At 43.7% G+C, this 22,926-nt stretch overlaps 1 protein-coding gene across 10 annotated transcripts in view; it reads right to left on the bottom strand.

The window, feature by feature from the left end:
• Positions 1–22,926, bottom strand: part of LOC144172809 (uncharacterized) — a 140,218-nt gene that overhangs the window by 44,060 nt on the left and 73,232 nt on the right. For 8 of the 10 annotated variants that reach the window (XM_077701426.1, XM_077701428.1, XM_077701431.1 and 5 more), the window contains 8 exons: positions 22,037–22,114; positions 20,988–21,065; positions 19,982–20,047; positions 15,750–15,827; positions 12,036–12,152; positions 9,393–9,494; positions 7,628–7,729; positions 614–784 (listed from right to left, as the gene is read on the bottom strand). In XM_077701426.1, the coding sequence (XP_077557552.1) occupies positions 614–784; positions 7,628–7,729; positions 9,393–9,494; positions 12,036–12,152; positions 15,750–15,827; positions 19,982–20,047; positions 20,988–21,065; positions 22,037–22,114 (792 nt within the window). The remainder of the gene's footprint in view (positions 1–613; positions 785–7,627; positions 7,730–9,392; positions 9,495–12,035; positions 12,153–15,749; positions 15,828–19,981; positions 20,048–20,987; positions 21,066–22,036; positions 22,115–22,926) is intronic. The other 2 variants (XM_077701427.1, XM_077701432.1) reach the window with 2 other exon arrangements.

The raw sequence follows: 22,926 nt of genomic DNA, 5'->3' as shown, positions 1-22,926 counted from the left end.
ACTCGCGCGATTGAGCCATTACATATCTACTTCTTTAACGTAACCATGCCACTGGTACTTTCTGAATGGCACCAAAATTTTACTTCTACTGCACACGAAGTATTCCAGTCTTGCGACTGCGAACACTATGGCATTTGACATATGTATAATTGTGAGTTCCGTGCTCTACGAATCAGTGGGTTGATTACTTGTCACATAAAAAGCATGTCATAGGTATACTCGTTCTTTCATCGAAAAGACTGCATAATGTAAACATGAATAGAACTCCACTAGAAAGCACTTTGGAACCTGGTTGTTGTGAACATTGTCTTTGCATGTATTACTTCTACAGAACAAATGTTCAATGAAAAAGTCAGCTGATGCCGCTTAAATAGTCCTTCTTGCATTCTCCTCCAATAATGTGGGAAAATCTTTTTTGCGCTTTGTTGACTCTTCCCTATCTCGTCTTTAACAGTTTATAGTTAAAATTAGGTGAAAAAGAACATGATTACGTTTCATTCCCTCAGTCAACCTTAACGAAGCATGAGCATTGGTACGTCTTCAAGAGCTTTTAAATATTGCTAATAGATCATTTTAATATATCTGACAGAGTAATAGAGATGTGTGAACATACCGAAAACATCCAAAACAGAAGATAAAAGGCCCTTTGGTTTCTTGGTGGTTGTAGTTGTAGTCGTAGTTGTTGTTGTTGGGGGTGCAGTAACTTCAGGGCCATGTCCAGTCTCTTCATCTGGTTCAGCTTCGATTGCGGCACTGTCTTTGGAGGGAGACTGGCCGTCTGGAGCTAAGATACGAAATAAATTTGGAAGGGCGAAAGATATATTATAGTGGACAGGAAAGTGCCTGCACAAGTTCAGCTTCATTATTCTCAATTTAAAAGTTTTCGTTTTGCGCTGAAAGAACAAGGATTAGAGGTTTCCAACGAACCTTCGTGCAATTACACCAACAAATTGCTTTGGAGACTGTAATCGGTTTCAAGCTCATCTTTTCTGCACGTACTGAGGGATTCTTCTGTTCAAGTTTTCGTACTAACCCTTTTGGGTCACATGGTGAAGGTGCATCGTGTATATTATGAAAAAGCAAAAACGCAGCCATACCCAGACTAGCGGAAGCAACAGTCATGTCACGTCTGCTCCACAATCTACTTCTGATGTGGATCATCTGACCAAGTGCAAACATTTTCCTAGCCACATTTCAGCCTCTGGTCCTACCTTTGAGGTCGCGCGCCAAAGCACGCCAGTTGTGGCTTTGCTCCCAAAATGCTTTTTCGCACTTCCCCTGCTGCTCCGCCTATAGGTTTCGCCACCGCTGTGTGTTTTCTCAATTATTACGTTTGCAGAACTGTCGATTGCCAAAACCCTTTGCGAGAGTAGTGGTGCACGCTCTGTAGGTTAACTAATTTTGTGTCTGCCAGATCATTGTGCCAGTAAAAAGATGTGTCTTCGCCACTTGCACTGCCCATTTCAATGTGTATTTTCATCCCTAGAGTAACCTGAATCCCTTAATTAGGGGAACACTTGTTGCCAACCCCATCGCTCTTTGAAATGTTGTAGGTGGGTGGTGATGTGTTCTAAAGTTGAGCATGTTCGCTGATGTCCCTGAAGTTCCGTATTGAGAAAGTGTGCACATTAATTACGCAACTTTCCTTTTACTAAAGCTTAACCCATCGGACATCGCATTTTGTAGAAATTTTGAAGTGATTTTTTTTAGCCAGTCATTGTTATGAGTTCTGGTAAATCAAATTATTCTTGGTCACACTAATAGTTTATATGCTGTATGATACCACTCAGTGATACGCCATGTTCAAGTGATGAAACTCATGTTGAGTATTTATTTATTCCAAGGGTGCAGCTATCAGGGCATTGTTAGTGTAGTCTATTTGTTGACATATGCTTTGCAATGTATTATTCATGTACACTGTTTCACCTTGTAATATTAAAAACGAGCTCTGGTATCAACTACACCAAAGAAAAGAGAAAATTAGGTTCTTAACTAGCCTTAAAACAGAGAAACAGCTTCTACGGGCTTTTAGTAAAGAAACTCAAATGGTGCGAGCAGAAAAAAAACGCCCTTCACGGTTTCAGCTCGTGAGATCTGGTTGAGTCCAAAACCACCAATTTAGCCCACTGCAATGGCCAGCAGTAAACGGTAACGTTGTTCGGCGCTTGCTGGACGTTCAGCTATAGACATCTCTGTAAGGAACAATCATAAGAGAGCAGTATTTCGGAGAACACAGTGGAGAAGCTCTCGCAGGTAAAAAATGCAGTATTTCCTTGCGGTTGTAGAAAAAAAGCTCATTCTAATTTGAATTGATATTCTTGAAACCGGTGTAACTTTGGCACTAATCTCTTCCTTACTAAATATATCCAGCACAGATGTTAGGAGTCCTTTTGGCTTTTGCGTTGTCGTGCTTGTAGTTGTGGTACTCGTACTGGGTGTGTTAGGGTAAGTCTCCGCTCCCGTCTTTGCCTCACTGGCAGGCTTTAGCTGAGGGAGGGCGTTTTCTTCCGGCGCTAAAAAGGCGGTATATTTGGAGCGACTGGTAGAAGGTTGTCTTACGGCATCAGCGATTGGTATTCTAGATGGTGTTGGCCAAAACACAATTATTTTGTATAGGTAGTGCGTCAGGGAACTTCGTGGGCTAATACAGCCGTGCTTTTGCACGACAAACTCTTGCCGCTTATCTGCGGTTTCAATGGAGTGGGTACAATTATTATGATCGGGACTATTTAGTGTACACAACTACAAAACGAAGGTTTATGTCGTTTGTAAGCAAGATATTTTTTGGCCCTCCGTATCATTGCCATAGTAATGATGATTGGTGAGGTACCATTAGGCTGGTAAAGTGGTAATCTATCATGAAGTATCATTGAACAGTTTGCACTCGTTCAATATGAATAATAAATACAACTGAATGGTTGTTTCTGCACAGGCCATACGTAAAAGGCTGTGCACATTATGGCCCATGTGCATAAAAGATTTTGATATATGCGTCGTCATGATACTATCGAATGAACGGTTTTGGTATGTTTGCCTTACCCTTGGAGTGCTCTCTGAATTTATTAAACGAATTTTTCCGAGATGCTACGTGGCTTGTCTGTTTTTATGGTCTGCAAAAAATCTATCAAAATTTAAAAAATTGATATGCAACTAGCTCTGCAGAATTTGTTCCAGGTCGTCAAGCCCGTCTTTTCTGTGAAGGGTTAGGCTCTGTTTGCGTGCGCATTTTGCGCTGGTATCAATTATCTCGCATTCCTAACTACCCCGAAATGCTTCAAACCGCATCGTACTTATCAGAATGATAAGTACGAGGTAGCATTTTTTAATTCAGTATCTAATACGACGCTCGGAGGCACTTTGGTCTCCTTGTCGTAGTAGCAGTAGTTGTTGTAAGCCTAGTTTTGGTTGTCACCTCACGTTCAACCGCTTACTCAGACTAGAGAATTGATTTCGGTTGAGTCACGCTATCATCATCAAAAGCCAAATTCCGCGTGCCGCTTGAAACAAAAAAATACCATTCCTCATCTTCATCATCATCCCCATCAGCCTATCCACGCCCACTTTAGGGCAAAAGCCTCTCCCATTAATCTCCAAATACCCCGATCCTGTGCTAAGTGCGACCAATTTATCGTCGTGCAAACTTCGTAATCACATCTGCTCATCTCACTTTCTGCCGCCCCCTTCAAGGCTTGCCTTCTTTAGGGATCCACTTTGTTACCCTTAAGGACCAACGGTTATCTTGCCTTCGCATTACATGCCCTGCCCACGTCCATTTCTTCTTAATTTATACTAAGATGTCCTTAACTCGCGTTTGTTCCCTGACCCACCCTGCTCTCTTCTTGCCCATTAATGTTACACCCATTATCTTCCGCTCCATTTCCCACTGAGTCGTTCTCAATTTAAGTTGAACCCTCTTAGTGAGCCTCCAAGTTTCTGCCCCGTAGGTGAGTACCGGTAAGATGCAGTTATCATACACTTTTTTCTTCAGGGACAATGGTAGGCTGCATACATTATCTGAGAATGTCTGCCGTATACACTCCAACCCATTCTTATTCTTCTAATCATCTCTGCCTTGTGGTTGAGATCCGGGGTCACAACTTGGCCTAAGTAGATATATTCACTCACCCCTTCCACTGCCTCGTCAAGTATCTCAAACCCCTGCGCTGTCCCGAGGTTATTAATCATTACTGTGGTTTTCTGCATATTAATTTTCAAGCCCATGGTTCTACTTGGTTTGTCCAGTGCGGAAAGCATGCTTTGCAGTTCGTCCCCCGAGTTACAACGCAAGGCAATGTCTTCAGCACATCTGAGGTTACTCAGGTATTCTCCATTAACCCTTACTCCCACCGGTTCCCAGTCCAACGTTCTGATTACTCCTTAGAAACATGCTGTGAATAACATTGGAGAGATTGTGTCTCCTTGTCTGACTCCCTTCCTTATCAGTATTTTACTGTTCTCCTTATGTAGAAGGGTGGTAGCTGTGGACCCATTGTAAATACCCTGTAGTATTCTTGCGTAACGCTCATCTACCCCCTGGATCCTTAATGCCTGAATGACTGCTGAGGTTTCGACGCAGTCAAATGCTTTCTCATAATCCATGAAGCCTAAATATAGGGATTCAGTATACTCAGCGCACTTCTCTATCACCTGATTGATCGTGTGAATATGGTCCATTATCGAATAGCCTTTACGGAACCCTGCTTGTTCTTTGGGTTGACTGAAATCTAGGGTTGCAGAAATTCTGTTAGCGATTACCTTGGTAAATACCTTGTAGACGACTGACAGTAAGCTGATCGGCCTGTAATTTTTCAAGTCCTTCATGTGGCCTTTCTTATGGATTAGGATGATGTTCGCGTTCTTCCAGGATTCCGCTACCATTCCGGTCATTAGGCATTGCGTATACAGGTTTGCCAGTTTTTCAAGTACAATTTCGCCGCCATCCTTCAAGAGGTCTGCTGTTATCTGATCCTCACCAGGTGCTTTGCCCCCTTTCATTTCTTTCAAAGCCTTCCTTACTTCTTAGGTCGTTACTGGTGGGATGTCTATCTCCTCTGAACTACTGTCTCGTTCGGCATTATCCTGTATGTCCCGGCTACTGTACACATTCCTATAGAACTCCTCGGCCACTGTGACTATTCTATCCCTATTTGTGATGACATTGCCTTGCTTATCCTTAAGTGCATACATCTGATTTTTCCCCACGGCAAGACGTCTCTTCAATGCTTTGAGGCTACCTCCGTTCTTTACCACGTATTCGATCCTCTCCATATTATACTTCCGTATGTCAGCTGTCTTACGCTTATTGATTAGCTTCGAGAGCTCGGCTATTTCTATTCTGTCAGCTGCGGTAGAGATTCTCATGGTTTGCCGTTTCCTGATTAGATCTTTCGTCTCCTGGAAACGTTTACAGATATCCTGTCTAGCCATCGTGCCAACGGCTTCTACTGCACACTCCGTGATAATGCTTGTAGGGTTGTCGCTGGCTTCCTGTGTCGTAAACTCTGCTTCCTCGGTAAAAGCTAAATACCGGTTCGGCAGCGCGAACCTGAATACTTCTACTTTACGTCTTACTGTTAGCTCAAAAATCGGTTTCTTTAGTACTAGCTTTTTACGGTCTCTCCTCAAATCTAGCTTAATTCGAGATCTTACCATACAGTGGTCCCTACACTTTACCCTTCGAGCACTTCCACATCCTTCACGACGCTAGGGTTTTCGCATAATATGAAGTCTATTTCATTTTTATGCTCACCATTCGGTCTCCTCCATGTCCACTTCCGGATCTCTCGTTTGCAGAAAAAGGTATTCTATATCCGTAGGTTATTCCATTCTGCGAACTCGACTAGTAGTCGCGCCCTGCTATTTCTACAGCCCAGACCATAGTTCCCAAGTGCCTTGTGTCCAGCCTGATTCTCGCCCTCTTTAGCATTGAAGTCCCCATAACTACGGTATACTGTGTTTTTACTTTAGCCATTGCCGATTCCGCGTCTTCATAGAAGCGTTCCACTACCTGGTCGTCGTGGCTGGATGTGGGCGCGTAGCCCTGTGCCACCTTTAGTTTGTACCTCCTATTGAGCCTAGTTACAAGACCTGCTGCCCTTTCGTTGATGCTATAGAATTCTTCTATATTGCCAGCTATGCTTTTATTGACTAGAAATCCCACTCCTAGTTCTCTTCTGTTCACTAGACTATGGTAACCTAGGACATGTGCATTTTTCAGCACCGTTAAAGCTTCACCTGTCTACCTAACCTCACTGAGCCCTGTGATAACCCCTATAATGCCCTTTAATTCCACGAACACCTCTAAACTCGCTTCACTAGATAAGGTTCTCGTGTTAAACGTTGCCAAGTTCAGATTCCAATGGCGGCCTGTCCGGGTCCAGGTATTCTTAGCACCCTCTGCTGCGTCACAGGTCTGACGCCATAGCTCATAGCTGACCTCATACCTCATAGCTCATTCCTCATAGCTGAGGCAAGCCGTATTCTGACAGGCTCACGGATAAGTACCATTTTATACTGAACGTTTTTTGGCAGTATTTTTGGGGAAGGTTTTGTGGTCACCATACCTCCGACTGACTTCAATTATTATTGTTTTCGAATGAACAGCTTCTCTTCGGGCAGAATTGTAGCCGTTGCGCAGTATTTTTCGGCTTGCAAAGGGCGAGAAGTTGCGAGGTGGCGATGTGGTACGGCATGCCCAATACGCACGAATATTATAAAGTTAGAAAGATCCGTGGCGCTACCAGGCCCTCTGAATGGCTTCTAATGAGGGATGCGCAAACGCGTCAACAAAGACGTGCCACTGGCGGTGGCCTGTATGTTCGATAAATGCAGGAGCACTTGATGTGCACACGAACTGTTGCACTAATATGGTACAGACACGCAAAACGTCTGTGCTTAGATCACGGCACGCTGGGAGGCTTGTGTGCTGGGTGCACGACATTAGAGGCGTAGATATTATACGCTGCAATATGGTTTATAAATTTACATAATAGTCAAATCAGAGTAAGGCGCTCATTCATCAACAGTCCACTGACTTGTCATGATTTTAGTTAAAAATATACCTTTTAAACTTCGGCAGAGTTGCACCCCTGTGCGGAATTCGGGAAGTCTGGAACCCGAAACATATAAGTTTTGCGTGTGCTTGTTATCAATACAAAAACCACATCTGTATGCCCGCGTTTGTTTGCGGAAATCCGTTTATCAGAAATTTCTAGCTCAGGGCATACTTGAAAAGCCGCGTGTGGCGCAAGACAAGCCGTGCGGGGCTGGAGTGGACAGAATGCACTAACGACTTCATCGTGTAGCTGTTTTGCATGATCCTGTCCACGTGCACGTGCACGTGCGGTTTTTTCGCGCTATTATGAGCAAGTGTTAATGAACATGTCTCGTAAACCTCACATCCAACCGGCATAGCAAGTAAGGCGAATAATCTGGCTAACCTCGACAGTTCATTAACAAGATTTTCTTCTTGCTCTCACGGCTGGCCGCTACCTTGTCGCGCCTCGTCTCACCGCTCCAGCATTCAACATCTCGTAACTCATCATGTGGAAGCCATGCAGTTACCTCTTATGATTGATCGGTTGTCTCGTCTCATTACATTCCCAGAAAAGCGGGTTGTGAAGCTTACTTGTACCCTGAGAGCTTGGCACAGCATCCGACTCTTCGGAGACGCTTGATCCTTCTCCGGGCTCTGTCAGACTATTCGCACCGGTTGGTTTACCGCCGGAGGCTGAAAGAAACAAGATTCGTCACAAGGAGAGGAACCGCATAATTGGCGGCATCTGTTGTTTAAGTCATCTACAACATCGTATAGCACTACGTTCAATGTCCTACGCCAGGGCAAGACAATGCTTAAAACCCTGTCGAAAATTAAGGTATTAACAAACAGCACTGAGTACTTCAGCTGTAAAGATTATAGACGGTAGCCTTAGCTTACTTCACTTGACAATTTTACAATCCTTTCTGACAACTTTGTTACTGCGCAAGGCAGCCACAAGTCTTTTCATGGAACGCAATGTGCGATTTAACAGCACAGTTTATTGAATACGAATCCGTGACCTTAACGTCCCGCTTTGGAGCAGACAACGAGACCGTCGAGGACAGCCGATATTGCGTACAACTACAGCGTTGTATACATACGGCTCATATAATAGTATAATACCATTCAAAAGGCTCCTCCTAGCACACACAATTTGAAGTGCTCCTAAAACCAAAGCCCAGAAAAGTTTTCTGGGGTTTTCGAATTTTACGGTTAATAACATTGCTTTGTCCGCCTAACTCGGCTTACGTGCTTTGAATGCGATAGCATTATGGCAATGGGAATTGATGAATCACCCGTTATTTTCTGACAGCAGCTGTGCTAATCACTGTCGATTAACTTTGATTGGGTATGTGGTCGGTTTGAAGACTGTTCCGAACTTCGTCTTCAGCAGATAGGAGTCTGTAACATGGTAGCTTCGTGGAACCCGCATGATCCAGACGCTACGCAGCAGTTAAAAATCGCCACAGGAAGCCATAATGCTCGTGCATTAAAAGCATGGAAGCAGACTTAGGGGCACCTCACAAGCCGTGTCTTTTGTGGCGTGGGAGTAGAGTAGTTCAATTATAAGGACGTCAATGTAAAGTAAATGTCGACTTACTTGCCTGGCAACGCCCGTCCTAGGCTTCGCATTCCGTATCTCCCACGGGTTTCTATGTTGAAGGCCCGTGGAGTTTTGTGGCCATACACTGCTCACAACGACGTTTTTCGCCTCGAGAAGCACACAAGGGTTTCAGATTCGAAGTACGTAAGCATCGTTCAGTGCACCTTGAAAGTGTTAGTTTGGTCGACTTGGGTCTAGAGCCCTGGGTTAAATCGTGTGCCTACCAACGCGCGCGCCTGTATGATATTCTTGCAGCTGCCATGGTTTTTTGCTTCCTATGTTCACGACATGTGACATTTTGCCGCCATCCGCTGCGCACAACGCCGGGATTTTTTCGCCTTAGGGACGCCTTATGTTTTGCATTCGAAGCACGTAAGCAGATTTAGGTGCACCATAAGCGTATATTTTTGTGGTTAGCATGAAGGTTAGTGAAATAAATCATTTCTGCACCAACCTTCTTCGATTGGTTCGATATCGGTGTCTGCAGTGGGCATTTGTTTTTTGTGAAAGGTAATAAATTGTGGAATTTTTCGGACAATCCACAACCCACAACTCCGTTCTCTTTGCCTTATGGAGCACATTATGCCTTCGAATTAAACATTCTGGCACATCAAGGATTGAGAAGACTTTATTCACTTTAAATATGAGAGGTTCAATAGTCGACTATTGAACCTCTGTTGTTTAACTGTTGGTTTGTTCAACCGAAGGAAGCAAAAAGAAGTGAGGGATGCAAAGACAGATGTTACAGACTCAGAGCGCCGGCAATGGACGAAAGGAGACCCTGAGGCTTCTCCTTATCTTTCGAGGTACCGTCGGCATCCCCACCGGAAGACGACGGCTTTGAATCCGGCGCTGAAATATAATTGTAAGAATACATGAACGGCTGCATGGTTTTTGATGCGACAAATTTCAGCATGAAGGTGCGACATTTTTATGAATTACCATTAACGTGAAAAGTCAATACGTGGATCGTATGTCACTTAAAAAGACCATGCTCTCAAAAAGAAGGCGAACTACTTTGTAGATATGCAGAGCAAGGCAATATATAATTGGTGCCCATCAATACCCATGTTCTCGCACACAAAGGTTGACAGATTTTCGAAGACATAAGATACATCTGCCGGTAGTTTTGTTGATAAATTATTGCCAAAGCACTAATTGACACGTTGTGTGAAGCCAGCGACGTTGGCATAACGATATACGGCTGCGCCAAAGCCGAGCGGCTCCGGGACCTGCATTTGACCTAGGATGGAAACTACAGCTGCTGGTTTTGAAGGATCCTCGAGAAGGTATGCACCTTTCCATTTGATAGGCCCCAAGTGCAATTTCCGGCATCTGTGGGGTCGGTCCAAGCGAACCTAAAGCGAACTACACCGGCTGGGACTGAACGTTGCCTACACCCGAAGCTTTTTGTTTAAGCTTGGCTGGGTACGCTCTCTGACCAAGGCCATTTAGCACTTGCTATACCACTCCCCGCGATATTCTACTCAACGGACAATAGATTAGAAAGCAGTTCTGCGACTTTGACTTGGAAGTGCACTAGAACTCGACCACTTCCTCAGACCCTGGTGAAATCATGGCGAGGCAGTGGTGGGTATAAAAACTCTACTTTCCACACGAAAACAGGTCTGCAATAGGTTCAGTGAACCCACTGAACATGTATATTTTCAATATGTGTACATCTCCTCTTAGGTTTTCTTGTTTATCTTTATTTGCTTCTCCATCTTTTTTCTCCCTTTCACCTCGGTGTGTTCACCCCCATCTGGATTAGCAAGACCTGTCGTCAGTGGGGCTGACCGCTTCAGCTTTTATAAAAGGTTTTCTCTGCCTCACTGGGAAGAATTTCGTATTGCCAGGCTTACATAACTGCGAGTTTTTCTAGGTAGCTGCGAAAAGTAGGCGCCTGCGCATGTACTCCGCACAGTCAGGAATGAAGCCGAAAACCAAACGAGTGAATAGAGAGGCAATAAAATTCACCGCTCACGTTAACTCTCGGGGTGCAAGTTGCCATAAACGAGGGGCCAGGCAACACTTAGAAGACAAAACAACGCGCTTTGGAACGTGTTTGGCGAAACCGTATCCTGAAGCTCAAGCGGTGCGACAACAAAGCCCTTCGTCAACGCGAGGCTGAAGCAAGGCATCTCAGCCGGGCAATCGGTGTAATACGTACGGGTTCATAACCCATAAAAAGTGCTGAATGTGTTCTCAATTTTTTTACAATGAGACTTCGATTAGAATCTGATTGGATAAACATTCATACATCGTAGGACCTATTTGGTATCTTTATGTTTGCACACACTTCTAATAAGGTAACCTAAAAAGTTACGCTTGTTCACGGAATAAGGTGCCAGTTATTTCTTTCTTGATACTAAATTTTTCACACAGTCAAGAGATGTTTTATAACTAATTTGAAAATGTCCTATTGTCTAGATACTCGGCTTTATCTGTGCAACAGCGCCACGTTTCTACAAAAGTTCAAATTCAAAACAATTGTAACCTGTTTCGAGCATCTAGATTAACAGAAGATCAAAGAAAATTGTTGTTACTCGCGAATCTTCATCAGTAAATTTGCGAGTACAAATTTGTAAGAAGAATAATTTTCAAGTATGATGGCAATGAGCACATGGACCTCAAAAAACATTATAGACTAAGAATGAGTGGTAGCTCATAATCAGGTATTCACGTGTGCGTAACCAAGAATTTCAGTACATTCGCATATATATCTTCACGTGTCGGACGACCAGTGAAACCGGCGATCCCGATTGAGAGGCCCGTACGACGATCTTTGTACGACGATCTTTGTAGGACATGATCGATGTGACGGCTGCTGCGGACTCATTCCGGCAACCGGTAACATTCCAGTTTCAAAACACCTACAGGGACTTGAACACGCGTGGTGAATTTGAACTGGCCACTGCAGCTTTTGACGTGTCGGACAGCACGACAGTGCCGCGATTTCGATGGTGCTATCGGAGTTCTGTGCAAACCCTTCATAGCCTGTCTGGCGGATTCTGTTTAGGCAAGTGCATACTGGGGAAGCGCGATCTTAAAGAGCATGCTGCCACAATACCCAGTAGCGCGGATCAGGAGCTGCTAACACGCACGAATGATACACCGCTGAAAAAGAAGGAACCTCAGTATTTTCTTCTTTTTCAAATATATGTGTCATTCTAGTAGGCAGACGTCGTACTTTCTTTATGTATACAGCAGCACAAATTTGGCGGCACGTCCCAGGTCATTAGTTCACGCAGGAAACTTATCAGGCGAATAAGCTCATACTCTTGGACATCTTACGTGGGAGAGTAACTTGTCTAGTCTTGTCATTTAACATAAAAGAAACGCAGCTGGCTTCCTAAGAAATCAATAAGAATAAACATAAAATACTGCACGAACTCAGAATATCGAAGACACCACCAAGAAGGCCGGTATTCTTGCTGCTCTCCTTAGAAGTTGAATCAGCGCCATCCGCATTGCTTTCTTTATTGGGAGTAAGCGATGGCAAGCTGGGAGCTGAAAAAAAAAATAATGCATGTTCACTGACTTGCTTCCTATAGTGCTACTGTTAGATTTTCAGAGTAGATACAAGCAAACTGTCATGCTGGGAACCGGCATTATGACCGCAAAATACTGAACCACAAGTTCACAACACGGGTTACACTAATTGGTGGTTTATATGAGCCCGATACTGATATTACCTACGATTAAACATGTATCTGTAGTACAGACACATCCACACATGAATGCCGTACCGGAACTAGCGAGACAATGTGAACAAGCATGGTATAATCGAGCTCAAATATTGACGTTCAGTTGTGGCCCTCCATTTCAAATTCAATTTCGCGACGCCACTACTACCTATTGGGTGCCCCTTCGCTCACACAGACTGATGACATATCACTTTTGAAAATTACAGCCAAGTTGTTAAAACGACAGTGGCATATAAAACTACAACCTTGTCAACCACAGCTCACAAGATGCACCCATGTGTGCACGGATGCTGCCCTGCTACAGTGCAGCGGAAGACAAGTCTACATAATGCCCACACATGGTCGCGATAATATACCTCGCAAAAACATTATCTCACCTCCTAGTTCAGCTACAACCCATACTGTACGTCGGGTAAGCTACTAGCCACAAACGACAATAAAATTAAGTGAAATATACTGCCACGTGTGAGGAAGAAAGGCAATAGACGGAGTTTGCAGAACACCTACACCAATCTGTTTATTGAATGGACTGCACAAAGCCATTTTCACAGTACTTGCTGGTGTACGCACCTGTAGAATGGCCGGAGCCTGTCTCTCAACAGCGCAATTTTTCTTTTGCGTAGGAACATATAAGGAATAATAAGAAGAACTGAATTTTTCTCGCACCCCGTTGTTTTCTTCTAAGATTTACTCTTTTCCTACGTTTTGCTTTTTCGAGAGCAAAACCAGGCATTGAGCTCGCTCAAATACTAGTGTGCACTGTCTAGATCTCAGTCGCACGGGAGGAATACTGTGTAGTCGTTGACGTATTGCAAGCACCTCAATATGCCCCAAGTGTATTACGACTCAGCAGAACAATTTGTAGGTAAAAAGCCTAGCTTCCAGGCATTCGGTTTTTTTTTGCAACTTTTCTAAGTCCGTGTTTTTTACAGCCAAAGCGGCGCGCTTTTAGAACCGTGTTTCAGTTTCATTGTAGAGTGACGACTCAGCTGTGGATGATCTGGGCGCAACTTTTCAGAAAAGTCGCATTGAAACGACCGCCAATGAACGAACAAGTGCCGTGCAATCATTTTATATCAGTGGTTGTAACATCGCGGTCCCGTAGTATTACATCAGATGATGCCTACACGATGCAGGGCGTTTTGCTTGCAAATAACCAGTTCACACCAGACATTTCTTGATTGATTGATCGTGCCGGCGCTACACAAATGATGAGGCGCGCCGTAGTGAAGGGCTACGGATTAATTTTGGCATCTGGGGATATTTAACGTGCGCCGAAATCTTATACACACGAGCGTTTTCTTTTTAGGCGTCCATCAGAAAAGTGGCCGCCGCCGCCAGGAATAGAACCCGTGGCCTTCTGCTCAGCAGCACAATGCCATAGCCACTGTGCAACTGCGGTGTGTGCGGGAATTTTTTTTATTTAATTTTCTAAGTCAAAGAGAAAACATTGCGTGACGCAAGTACAAGAAATTACCAGCTAGGGTAGACGCCGGAGACTGCCGATTATGACACTACCTTTGAAGCACTCACAAGACCAACCCTGTGTGAAGTCTAGAGGCCTGTTTCGCTGCAGGGCAGATAAAATGCTGCCTCTTGATACGAAACCGCAGAATTGGTTCCCTTTTCGTACACGGCACACTACGCGCGGATGTGGCGTGAAGAACGCATGACGAATGGAAGACTCAGCGGCCGTCACCACTACGTTATCGGAACTCTACACTATACCTTGATTTAAAAATAGAACATTACAAGAGAAACTAGCCAAAATTACCTCTTTTTCCAAAAAACAATTACAGTTAGGTAGGTGATAGAAACGCTCGTAAGAGCAATAAGCATCGTGAAACAGACTTGCCACTGTGTATAATCGGCAGCCTTTAATCTCCTAGGCAAGGGAAATGACCTTACTAGAAACTCGTTTGAATGGAACTCCCCCGAGCACCCTCTTACTGAGTAGCTTTTGGGTCTTTTAAATAGAATCTTCGCTCTCTATCCTACATTAATCAGCGTGAACTTACAAAACAAGACAATTCAGACGTCAAAACGTAGGTTTCAGTGTATTTCAAAATACAAGGCAAGCCGTTCCCACTGCGGTTGATCCCGCACGTGTGAAGTTTTTTTACCGTAAGTGACGTTTTAGGGGAAAAACTAGTATGTAATAGTAATTCGTACAGGAAAATGGTAGGAAGACGTCTGGTTCGGCCCAGGTGATCTTTTGAGACATGGGCTTCAACGGTACCGAATGGAAGGCCCGTATCCAATAAAATGTAGTGTGAAATACTGCTTACCGTCGACTACCACTGTATGCGTTTTTTTCTCGTTTTTGCAAAACGTTGTAAAGAAAGTTTATTTTTAGGCGCATGGTTAAGTTTTTTTATGAACGAAATTTTCTTCAATGGCACTTTCAGAACGGTATTTCTTGGGCTTCAATAAGAAGAGGCAACTTTACATATTTGTGCCACTCGTTGAAAAACGACAATAAATATTTTGATGGAAACTTATACTGGGAAACTACAAACTAGTGCAAATACAAAAAAAATGATAGTGATTCCGGCGTGTTCGTGCAGCTGAATATATTTTCTGATAATATAACTGATATTGTTCCACGACGTGATACCCGTGGTTACCAACTTTACACGCGAAACTGAAAAGTGCGGTTTTTTGGTAATATATCAGAAAGTGCCAAAGTATTGTGACATTTATGTCTGCCCCATTTTCAACATTATTACCCAGAAGATATTGTTATATTGCTGATCGAATTTCAGGTTTACAGCAGAAAATATGTGACGTGCCTCGAGTATTTTTCTTGCTGCTTCTTTTAAACGGCAATGTTCATTTCCTCGACACGTTGTATCCCAGCAAATATATTTTAGTTATTTTCAGTTAAAAGTCGCGCTGCGCTACTGGTAATGCGATGCAATTTGTTGCGTCTTGCGTGTTTGAATTCTGCACCCGAACAGCAGGTCATCAGCAAAATTCACAAATGCGACTGTCACTGAAATAACAATTACCGCCAAAATTTTTTCAATAATACTTGTGGGGCGATTTGGTGCAGTACACTTTGAATATTGTTGGTGGCCTTATTGTGGGTATAATGTTTTGTAGTTCCTCAGCTGTGTTGGGATGCAAAGTATCGGTACTGCAAAAGTAGCATGCAGAATAATGGTTGAAGCAGTTAAGTTGTGGGATAAAGGCAGTATTATGCATACCACCTTGAGTTCTTGCAGCCCAGATAAATTACGAAAGAAACCTAAGCATGTTTTTATTTTCTGTTGCCATTCTTAAGCGGATAAAGTTTAGGTCAAACGGGTGCGTGTGAAATCAGTTGACCGGTAGCTGGCCTTACACGATTTTAACTACATATATGCAATGTTCGATAAAAACGTAAAATTTTACTTACTCATAGTGTCCGCGATAGATGAGAGAAGACCCTTAGGCTTGTCTGAATCTTGGGAACTAGGAGATAAGAAGTCGGGAACTGAAAAGGATGGCCAATTGATTAAAATTAGGGAACACAGTCACTGATTGATTTATTGATTGTGTCGCAACTTCACCTGTGCAATGGACGCCCAGTGTTTGAGGGCTTCAAAGCTATTTCGAACACCTTGGAATCTTTAGCGTTCACCAGGACGAAGTCGCTATATTTTTTCGAAAACTGCTCTTTCTGTGTGGTTTCGGCCTGCTCTTCGTGGTTTCTTGCGTGATTTGCCCTAAAGAGGGATTCGTACTTATTGCAGGAAGGTAATGCGGAGAGCTGTGTTAATTTACGTCGTCCCATTAGTAATGCCGACTTTGCTCAAGCAGCTGGCGATGTTAAAAGGAGCTTAGATAAAAATCACGTAATGTTTTCCTCATGCACCAAATATTTCAACATGCAATTTTCCGCTCACAGTTTATGTTTACCACAGCGACCATGACAAGGACATCACAGGTCTGTCCCCCTTAATTACCCTACACAACATTTGCTTAAGCTGTTAAAAATTGGACACAAGCGAGCTATTCGATGTCTGGAATATTTACGCAAACGGGTCGGTACGACCCCTTTTATCAGTCCCCTGATAACATAACCCCATTTCAGTGATGTCACAAGAGAGAGACATTCCACTTGATGGCACTGCATCCTGTAATGCCCTTACATGCATCCACAGTTAAGAGAATAAGGCTTTAAAATTTGTAAACGAAGCCCCACTTTGCGTACGACTAGGCCAGAACAACCGGTTTGTGCCATTGAATATTGTGCACGTGCTTATACGTTCTTTAAACTGTTTTAACGTTATAGATATTGAACACACAAATTGATGTCGAGCGGAAATAAGGTATGCTCAATTTCGACTGGGCTGATGCAGGATGCCTTGAGGTATTGGTGGAAGCTTCCACTCCCGGCAAAGCTTTCTGAGTTGTCTTTAAAGAGATAGAAACTGGTATAAAACTAAAAATGACCCTTGCATTTCAATCATTTCCTGCCAACAAAAAGAACAGAACACACAGTTTACTTTTTTGCAAGCTGTGCGACTGCCTAGCTCAGTGGACTACGCCTCCTGGTCAATCATGTTGCATTCGTACGTTACAAAAAAAACTGATTACGGGGTTTAAAGCGCCGAAGCATATCAGTTTATGAGGCGCGCCGTAGTGCAGGCCTCCGTATTAATTATGAACACCTGGGGATATTTTAAGTGCGTTACAAAAAAAAACTGCACAGGGGCAGGCGGCTGATATATCTGTTTGGTATCGCTGACCATTGGACTTTACCAGCGCAGCATTCAGTCATTTGGCTTTAACCAGTATGTAATCTCGTGAGCATGTCTTTACCTATTTCGAATAGTTTGCAAGATGTTAAGAGATATAGTTAGACAGAATAAGTACAACCCACTAAACAATAATCTGAAGTTACTAAGGCAAGGTGCACGCATCGCAGGGAAGCACGGAGATGTTATACTAAAGCATGAACACCACTCGTTGATTGACATTTTTCTTTGCGTTTCTCTTCTGTTGTATGAGCGCTGTAAAAATCAACTGCTCCCATAGCGTAGCTATACGTTTACCGATTGAATATTGCAGCGTTCCTGTGGATGGAACTAGAATTTTGAATACACAAAACTGCAGTATCGGACAATGCATATAAACTGAAAGGAGTGTCTTTTCTATGCCTGAGAGAACGCCCGGTGTTACGTCACACTTTCAGGAAACCCTATCACAACTTTGAGGAACTATTGAGGCATTTTAACGCCACTGGAGTAAACATGGGAGTTTGTCACAGCAGGAGTTTTCAGAACACCACCAACATTAAACACCGACGACGTTCATTTTTAATAGGGTGCTTAGAAAGAGGACGAAACTGAAGGCAGCGAAAAGTACAACATCCTGCCCTGTTGCTTAGCCTGCAGAATTCTCTGCGCCGCATCGGTTTCCCCTTTCTGACAGCTGCGGACGTGCAGCCATCATGTAAATTCAAACGCCTGTAAAGCGCGTATACTTTGCAAATCAAGCGCAGTAATTTTTTAGTGGTTAGTGAGAAAAAATTGGCAAATTATAAATTTCACGCAAAGCAGAACCTTGTAAACTTGAATCACAAGTAAACGCTACCCCAGTTCGAATGACAGTAACTTCTAACTAAGAAAAGTGAAGAATAACATCCGCACATTGCGGTTGGGGTACTCCAGACGATGCAAACAATTTCAGGGTTCAAAAGTTGGTGACTGCAGCAGTCTGCCCTTTGTCCTTCAAGGCGGAAGCCAAATCTTCCTGATTTATCGAACGAATGTAGCGGAAGATCTCTTCTTCAGTTTCTTCAAAACTGAAGAATAGATGGGTGGCATTCCATCCCGCCATGACTTCCTAGCGAACGACCGCACTGGTGAGTAATCCTCTTCTAGCTATCAGCGGCAGCGACAAGTTCGGCTCTTCTGACCTAAAACTGATGTCTTAAACAGCACACAATACGCCACTGCACTCACGTCCGCACTGATGTTTTCCGCAAAATACATCTTCCGAAACGTATTCCGCGGGGGTTTTATATCGTTTTTACGTTGTATTTTCGTTCTTCTCTCTGATTGGAAAGGCCGCAGCCGCATGAGTAGGGCGGAGTCTTTTGCTGGCCATTTGTCAGGCGCCAAGAAGACGGTGCAGGGGCGCCTGCTTTGAACCATCCGTACAAGAACCCACTCGTGTTAGAATTAGCGGACTGCTTTTTATGTAGAGTTTCACAGAGCTTGGCCGAACCGACTGTTACGTTCTGAATTATACTTTCCTGTCAAAATAACAGTAAAATATAAATGAGTCTAAATAAAAGGCATTGCGGCAAATATGTCCTCACGTTTGAGGCCTGCTCAACAATGGTGTCTAAAATTTGTAATTTTTCCAGAGGTTGAACCTCACTATTTTAATAATTTATGAAGGTGGCTCAGATTCTCTGAATACTATTTTATAAGCCGTTTCTGACGTTCGTTGTCACAACTGGTGCAGGACTGTACCGGAGGTAAACATACTTCTGAGAGATGTTGTCAAGACTCTCTCAGTAACGCTTTTTTCAAAACCTCCCACCGTGGATAGGTCAGCATTTTTTTTCTCGGCACCTTGACAAAGGCTGAACGGCCTCGAGACCTAGGCTCGAATCGATAGCTCGAGACAAAGGCTCCATGGCCTTGGCTCTACTGCCAACTAACTGCACGGCCACATTCGCCTAAGCTTCAAGCATATCCCGTCTAATAACCCAGTGGCTACTATTCCACAAAGAGGATAACGTAAGTTTGGATTATCACCGGTTTAACTGAGAAGATATTTTTTCATACACCTATAGGTAACAAGCAATCAATTCACTACGCACCTATTTTTCTGATAGGAACATAATGCATCCAGGGACTTCGCTTGCAGCAGTGGTGCTGGCCGTATTATTTGGTGTCGTTTATTATTCAAACATTCTCACTGTCGAAAAAATATTATTCCTTCCAATCATTGGCAGACCAATCAATTACCTCCAGCGACGGCATTCCAAGAAGATACGCGGATATGCTCCTCCACTACTGACTGCAGTGCAGCATCAACCCATCACCACACACCGAGGTGACTAGAGAGGACGCCATATCCTCAGACAGCTGCAAACTAACACCTACCCCCACGGAACACTAATCCATGTCATATACCCAAAAACGTGCACGTTCACTTGTCAAGACTGTCCCACATCCAAAACTCTTCACCATTGGTCCTGGAGTGCTGGCATTCACCATCACTAACCTACCAAACCCCACCCTGGAGCATTGGGAGGACCAGCTGGCCAGCTCACGCTTTGAAGAGCGGCAACGACTGGCGGACAAGGCCCACCGGTTGGTCAAGGACATGGGCTTCCTGGCTTAAGGAGGCCTCCCACAACGGAACTCATAGAGTTGCTCATAAACGTTGATTATTGCCCCCTCCTTCGTTTATGTCCTAAAATGCGTAGGAACGTAAGGAACAACAAGACTAAACATTGCTGTAGTGGAGTAGATTAAGTTAGGGTGATTTTCGAACGCGCCATGTCGACCTATATGATGTTCTATTTAACACTGCAGGTACCATTAATTCTTCAATGAAAAAAATTTGATGATGTTGACTAGGACAAAAGACTCACAGTCTAAGGATAAAATAACAATCACGTACCGAGGCCACCAAGCAGGCCACCTGGCTTGTCAGTCGATGAATCAGGTGTGTGAGGAAGAATCCCTCCTACATAGACAACAAAATTTATGAAAAAAGTACCGTTGAACACGCGGTGTTGGCCAACAGAGAACCTATTGAAATGAAATCATATGAAATCAATGTTATTTTCCCGTATTTAAGAGAACAAGAATGGAGCAGCCACAAAAAACTGCGCGAAGCATCTTGACGGTGCGGCTGCCACCACTAGTGTGGCGGCAATGGAGTCGAAACAAGGCAAAAACACAAACAACAAATAAAGTAGTATTGAACTCGCTTCAAAGCAAACACGACATAAGTGCAAAACAGTTACTTTTCACACAGTAACATAAATATCAAAACAAGGAAAAAAACGCATGTTGCAAGCGCAATACAGGTTCCCACATCGTCAAAATACAATGGGTATATAGCACACGCTACCGATAACCGATTTCGATATTTCACTTATCTCGAGTAACCTGAAAAATTCGCCGTTTAAAATTATGGTAAGCGGAATCTTAACCACTCCCTGTGGCAATTATTTTGCGGAGAGGAATTGCGTGCCATTTTACTGGGTACACGTGTTGTAGGCAGTAATTACGAGTACTTCCTATTCTCGGTGCTATTCCCGCTATTCCTCTAGTTACTATCTGTCGGCAGTGCATTCTTCGACTTAAGAACTAAAAAGCGGGCATTATTGCTGTTGGTTCCCATGCGGAGAAGACATTCTTTGCAATGACCTTTGTGCTGTAGAGCAATTTTTCACTCCTACACGCAGGTTTATGCGTAGTTCAAATTATAAGACGTTCGAGATCTCCAGAGTTACGAACACATATCGAAGTGTTTGTTTATCAAAGTAGTTTTCAGAGGCTTTGACGGCGAGACGAAATGTTTACTGAGGTCCCTTTAAAAGCATTATCGGTTCAGTGAGAAAAGTGGACCCGCATTTAGCGGTGGGAAAAACATGAGTCATGGCACAAAATTCGCGTACCAATAGTGTCCACCACAGATCCAACAAGACCACCTGGCTTGTCAGACGACGTAGTAGGATGGCCAGGAAGAATTCCTCCTAGAGCATCAACAAAAAATAAACAAGAAAGAAAGCAGCTGAGGGCTTAGACTATTGTGGACGCTGTTTGTCGACGGTTTATACCGCGTGTATTTTGTTCGTCGTATATAGCGCAACATACCAGAAGCAAGGCTAAAAAATAAAAAAACATGGTTTTCCGAATTGGAGAAGTGTTTTTGTAACGTGTTTTAAAAAGCACGTCAAGTGGCACGACGTAATTTCCAGCGCATTGTACAAAGAGCAACAATTAAAAGAATACAGCAAACTTTCTGAATGCGAAGACGTTTGTGCATTGCAACAAAAAGAGAAGAATATTGGCGCACATACGTAGGCAGGAGAACACAGTAGACCATTTGGATAACCTAACCTATACCTAGAGACGGGTCTATAAAAGGGGAAGGGAATTAACTCGATTGAGAAATAAAATAAGAATAAAATATGAGACAAAGAATGTGCTCGCTCTGTGTGGTACAGGAGTGGATGGAGGCCAAAGCGAGAGTACTTCGTTCTGTAGTGGACCTAATAAGCTGTTGATGATTATTAGCCACTTTTTTAACAATATTAGCGTAATTCACATACAGTGGAATCCGATAATACGACTTCCAAGGTACCGCGACAAAGCTTCGTATGACCGGGATGTCGTACGACCGGGGTGCGGGTAACTTCCGGCCTAGTACATGGTATCTGGCGAAAGGTGGGATACGAGCGCGTTCTCGCGTGATTTGCGGAAGTTTAGCTTAAATCCCAAGTTTAAAATAAAACAAACACCTATGTTTCGCCCCCCTCCCCTACACGACGTCCGAGCTAGCCCGCCAGCCGAGAGTGGCTCGTTACGGGACACCCGTGCAGCCACGTTCCCCATGTCGTGCGGAGCTATTTATTGCGCGCCAGCCCTGCGGCTTGGGCGAGCGAGGTTAGGCAGACGTGGTCAAGCGAATTTAGAGAGAAGTCATGGCGCAAAGTTTGCATACCAATAGTGTCCACCACAGACCCAACGAGACCACCTGGCTTGTCAGACGACGTAGAAGATGGGCCGGGAAGAATTCCTCCTAGAGCAGCAAGAAAACATAAACAAGAAAGACAGCAGCTGACGGGTTATACACTTGCGTACGCTGTTTTTCGACGCTTTACAACGCGTGTATTTTGCTCGTCGGATATAGCGCAACATACCAGAAGCAAGGCTAAAATAAAAAAAAAACATGGTTTTTCCGTATTGGAGTAGCGTTTTCGTAACGTGTTTTAAAAAGCACGTCAAGTGGCACGACGTAATTTTTTAACGCATTGTACAAAAAACAACTAAAAAAATAAAACAAACTTTCTGAATGCGAAGACGATTGTCCGTTGCAACAAAAAGCGAAGAATATTGGCGCACATTTTTAGGCAGGAGAACACAGTAGACCCTTTGGATAACCTAACCTATACCTAGAGACGGGTCTATAAAAAGGGGAAGGGAATAACCTTGATTATGAAATGAAATAGGAATAAAATATGAGACAAAGAATGTACTCGCTCTGCGTAGGACAGGAGTGGATGGAGGCCAAAGCGAGAGTGCTTCGTTCTGTAGTGGACCTAATAAGCTGTTGATGATTATTAGCTACTGTTTTAACAGTATTAGCGTAATTCACATACAGTGGAACTCGATAATACGACTTTCAAGGTACCGCGACCAAGCGTCGTATGACCGGGGTGGCGTACGACCGGGGTGCGTATAACTTCCAGCCTACTACACGGTATCTGACGAAAGGTGGGATACGTGCGCGTTCTCGCGTGATTTGCGAAAATTTAGTTTAAATCCCAACTTTAAAATAAAAGAAACACCTATGTTTTTCCCCCTTCCCCTACACGGCGTCCGAGCTAGCCC

Source organism: Haemaphysalis longicornis, unplaced genomic scaffold (genome assembly GCF_048455015.1).
Source record: "Haemaphysalis longicornis isolate Haplotype H1 unplaced genomic scaffold, Haemaphysalis longicornis Haplotype H1 scaffold_26, whole genome shotgun sequence".
In the NCBI taxonomy this organism is placed as follows: domain Eukaryota; kingdom Metazoa; phylum Arthropoda; class Arachnida; order Ixodida; family Ixodidae; genus Haemaphysalis; species Haemaphysalis longicornis.
The sequence above is the reverse complement of the archived record's forward strand: the minus strand, read 5'-3'. Positions and strand labels throughout refer to the sequence as shown.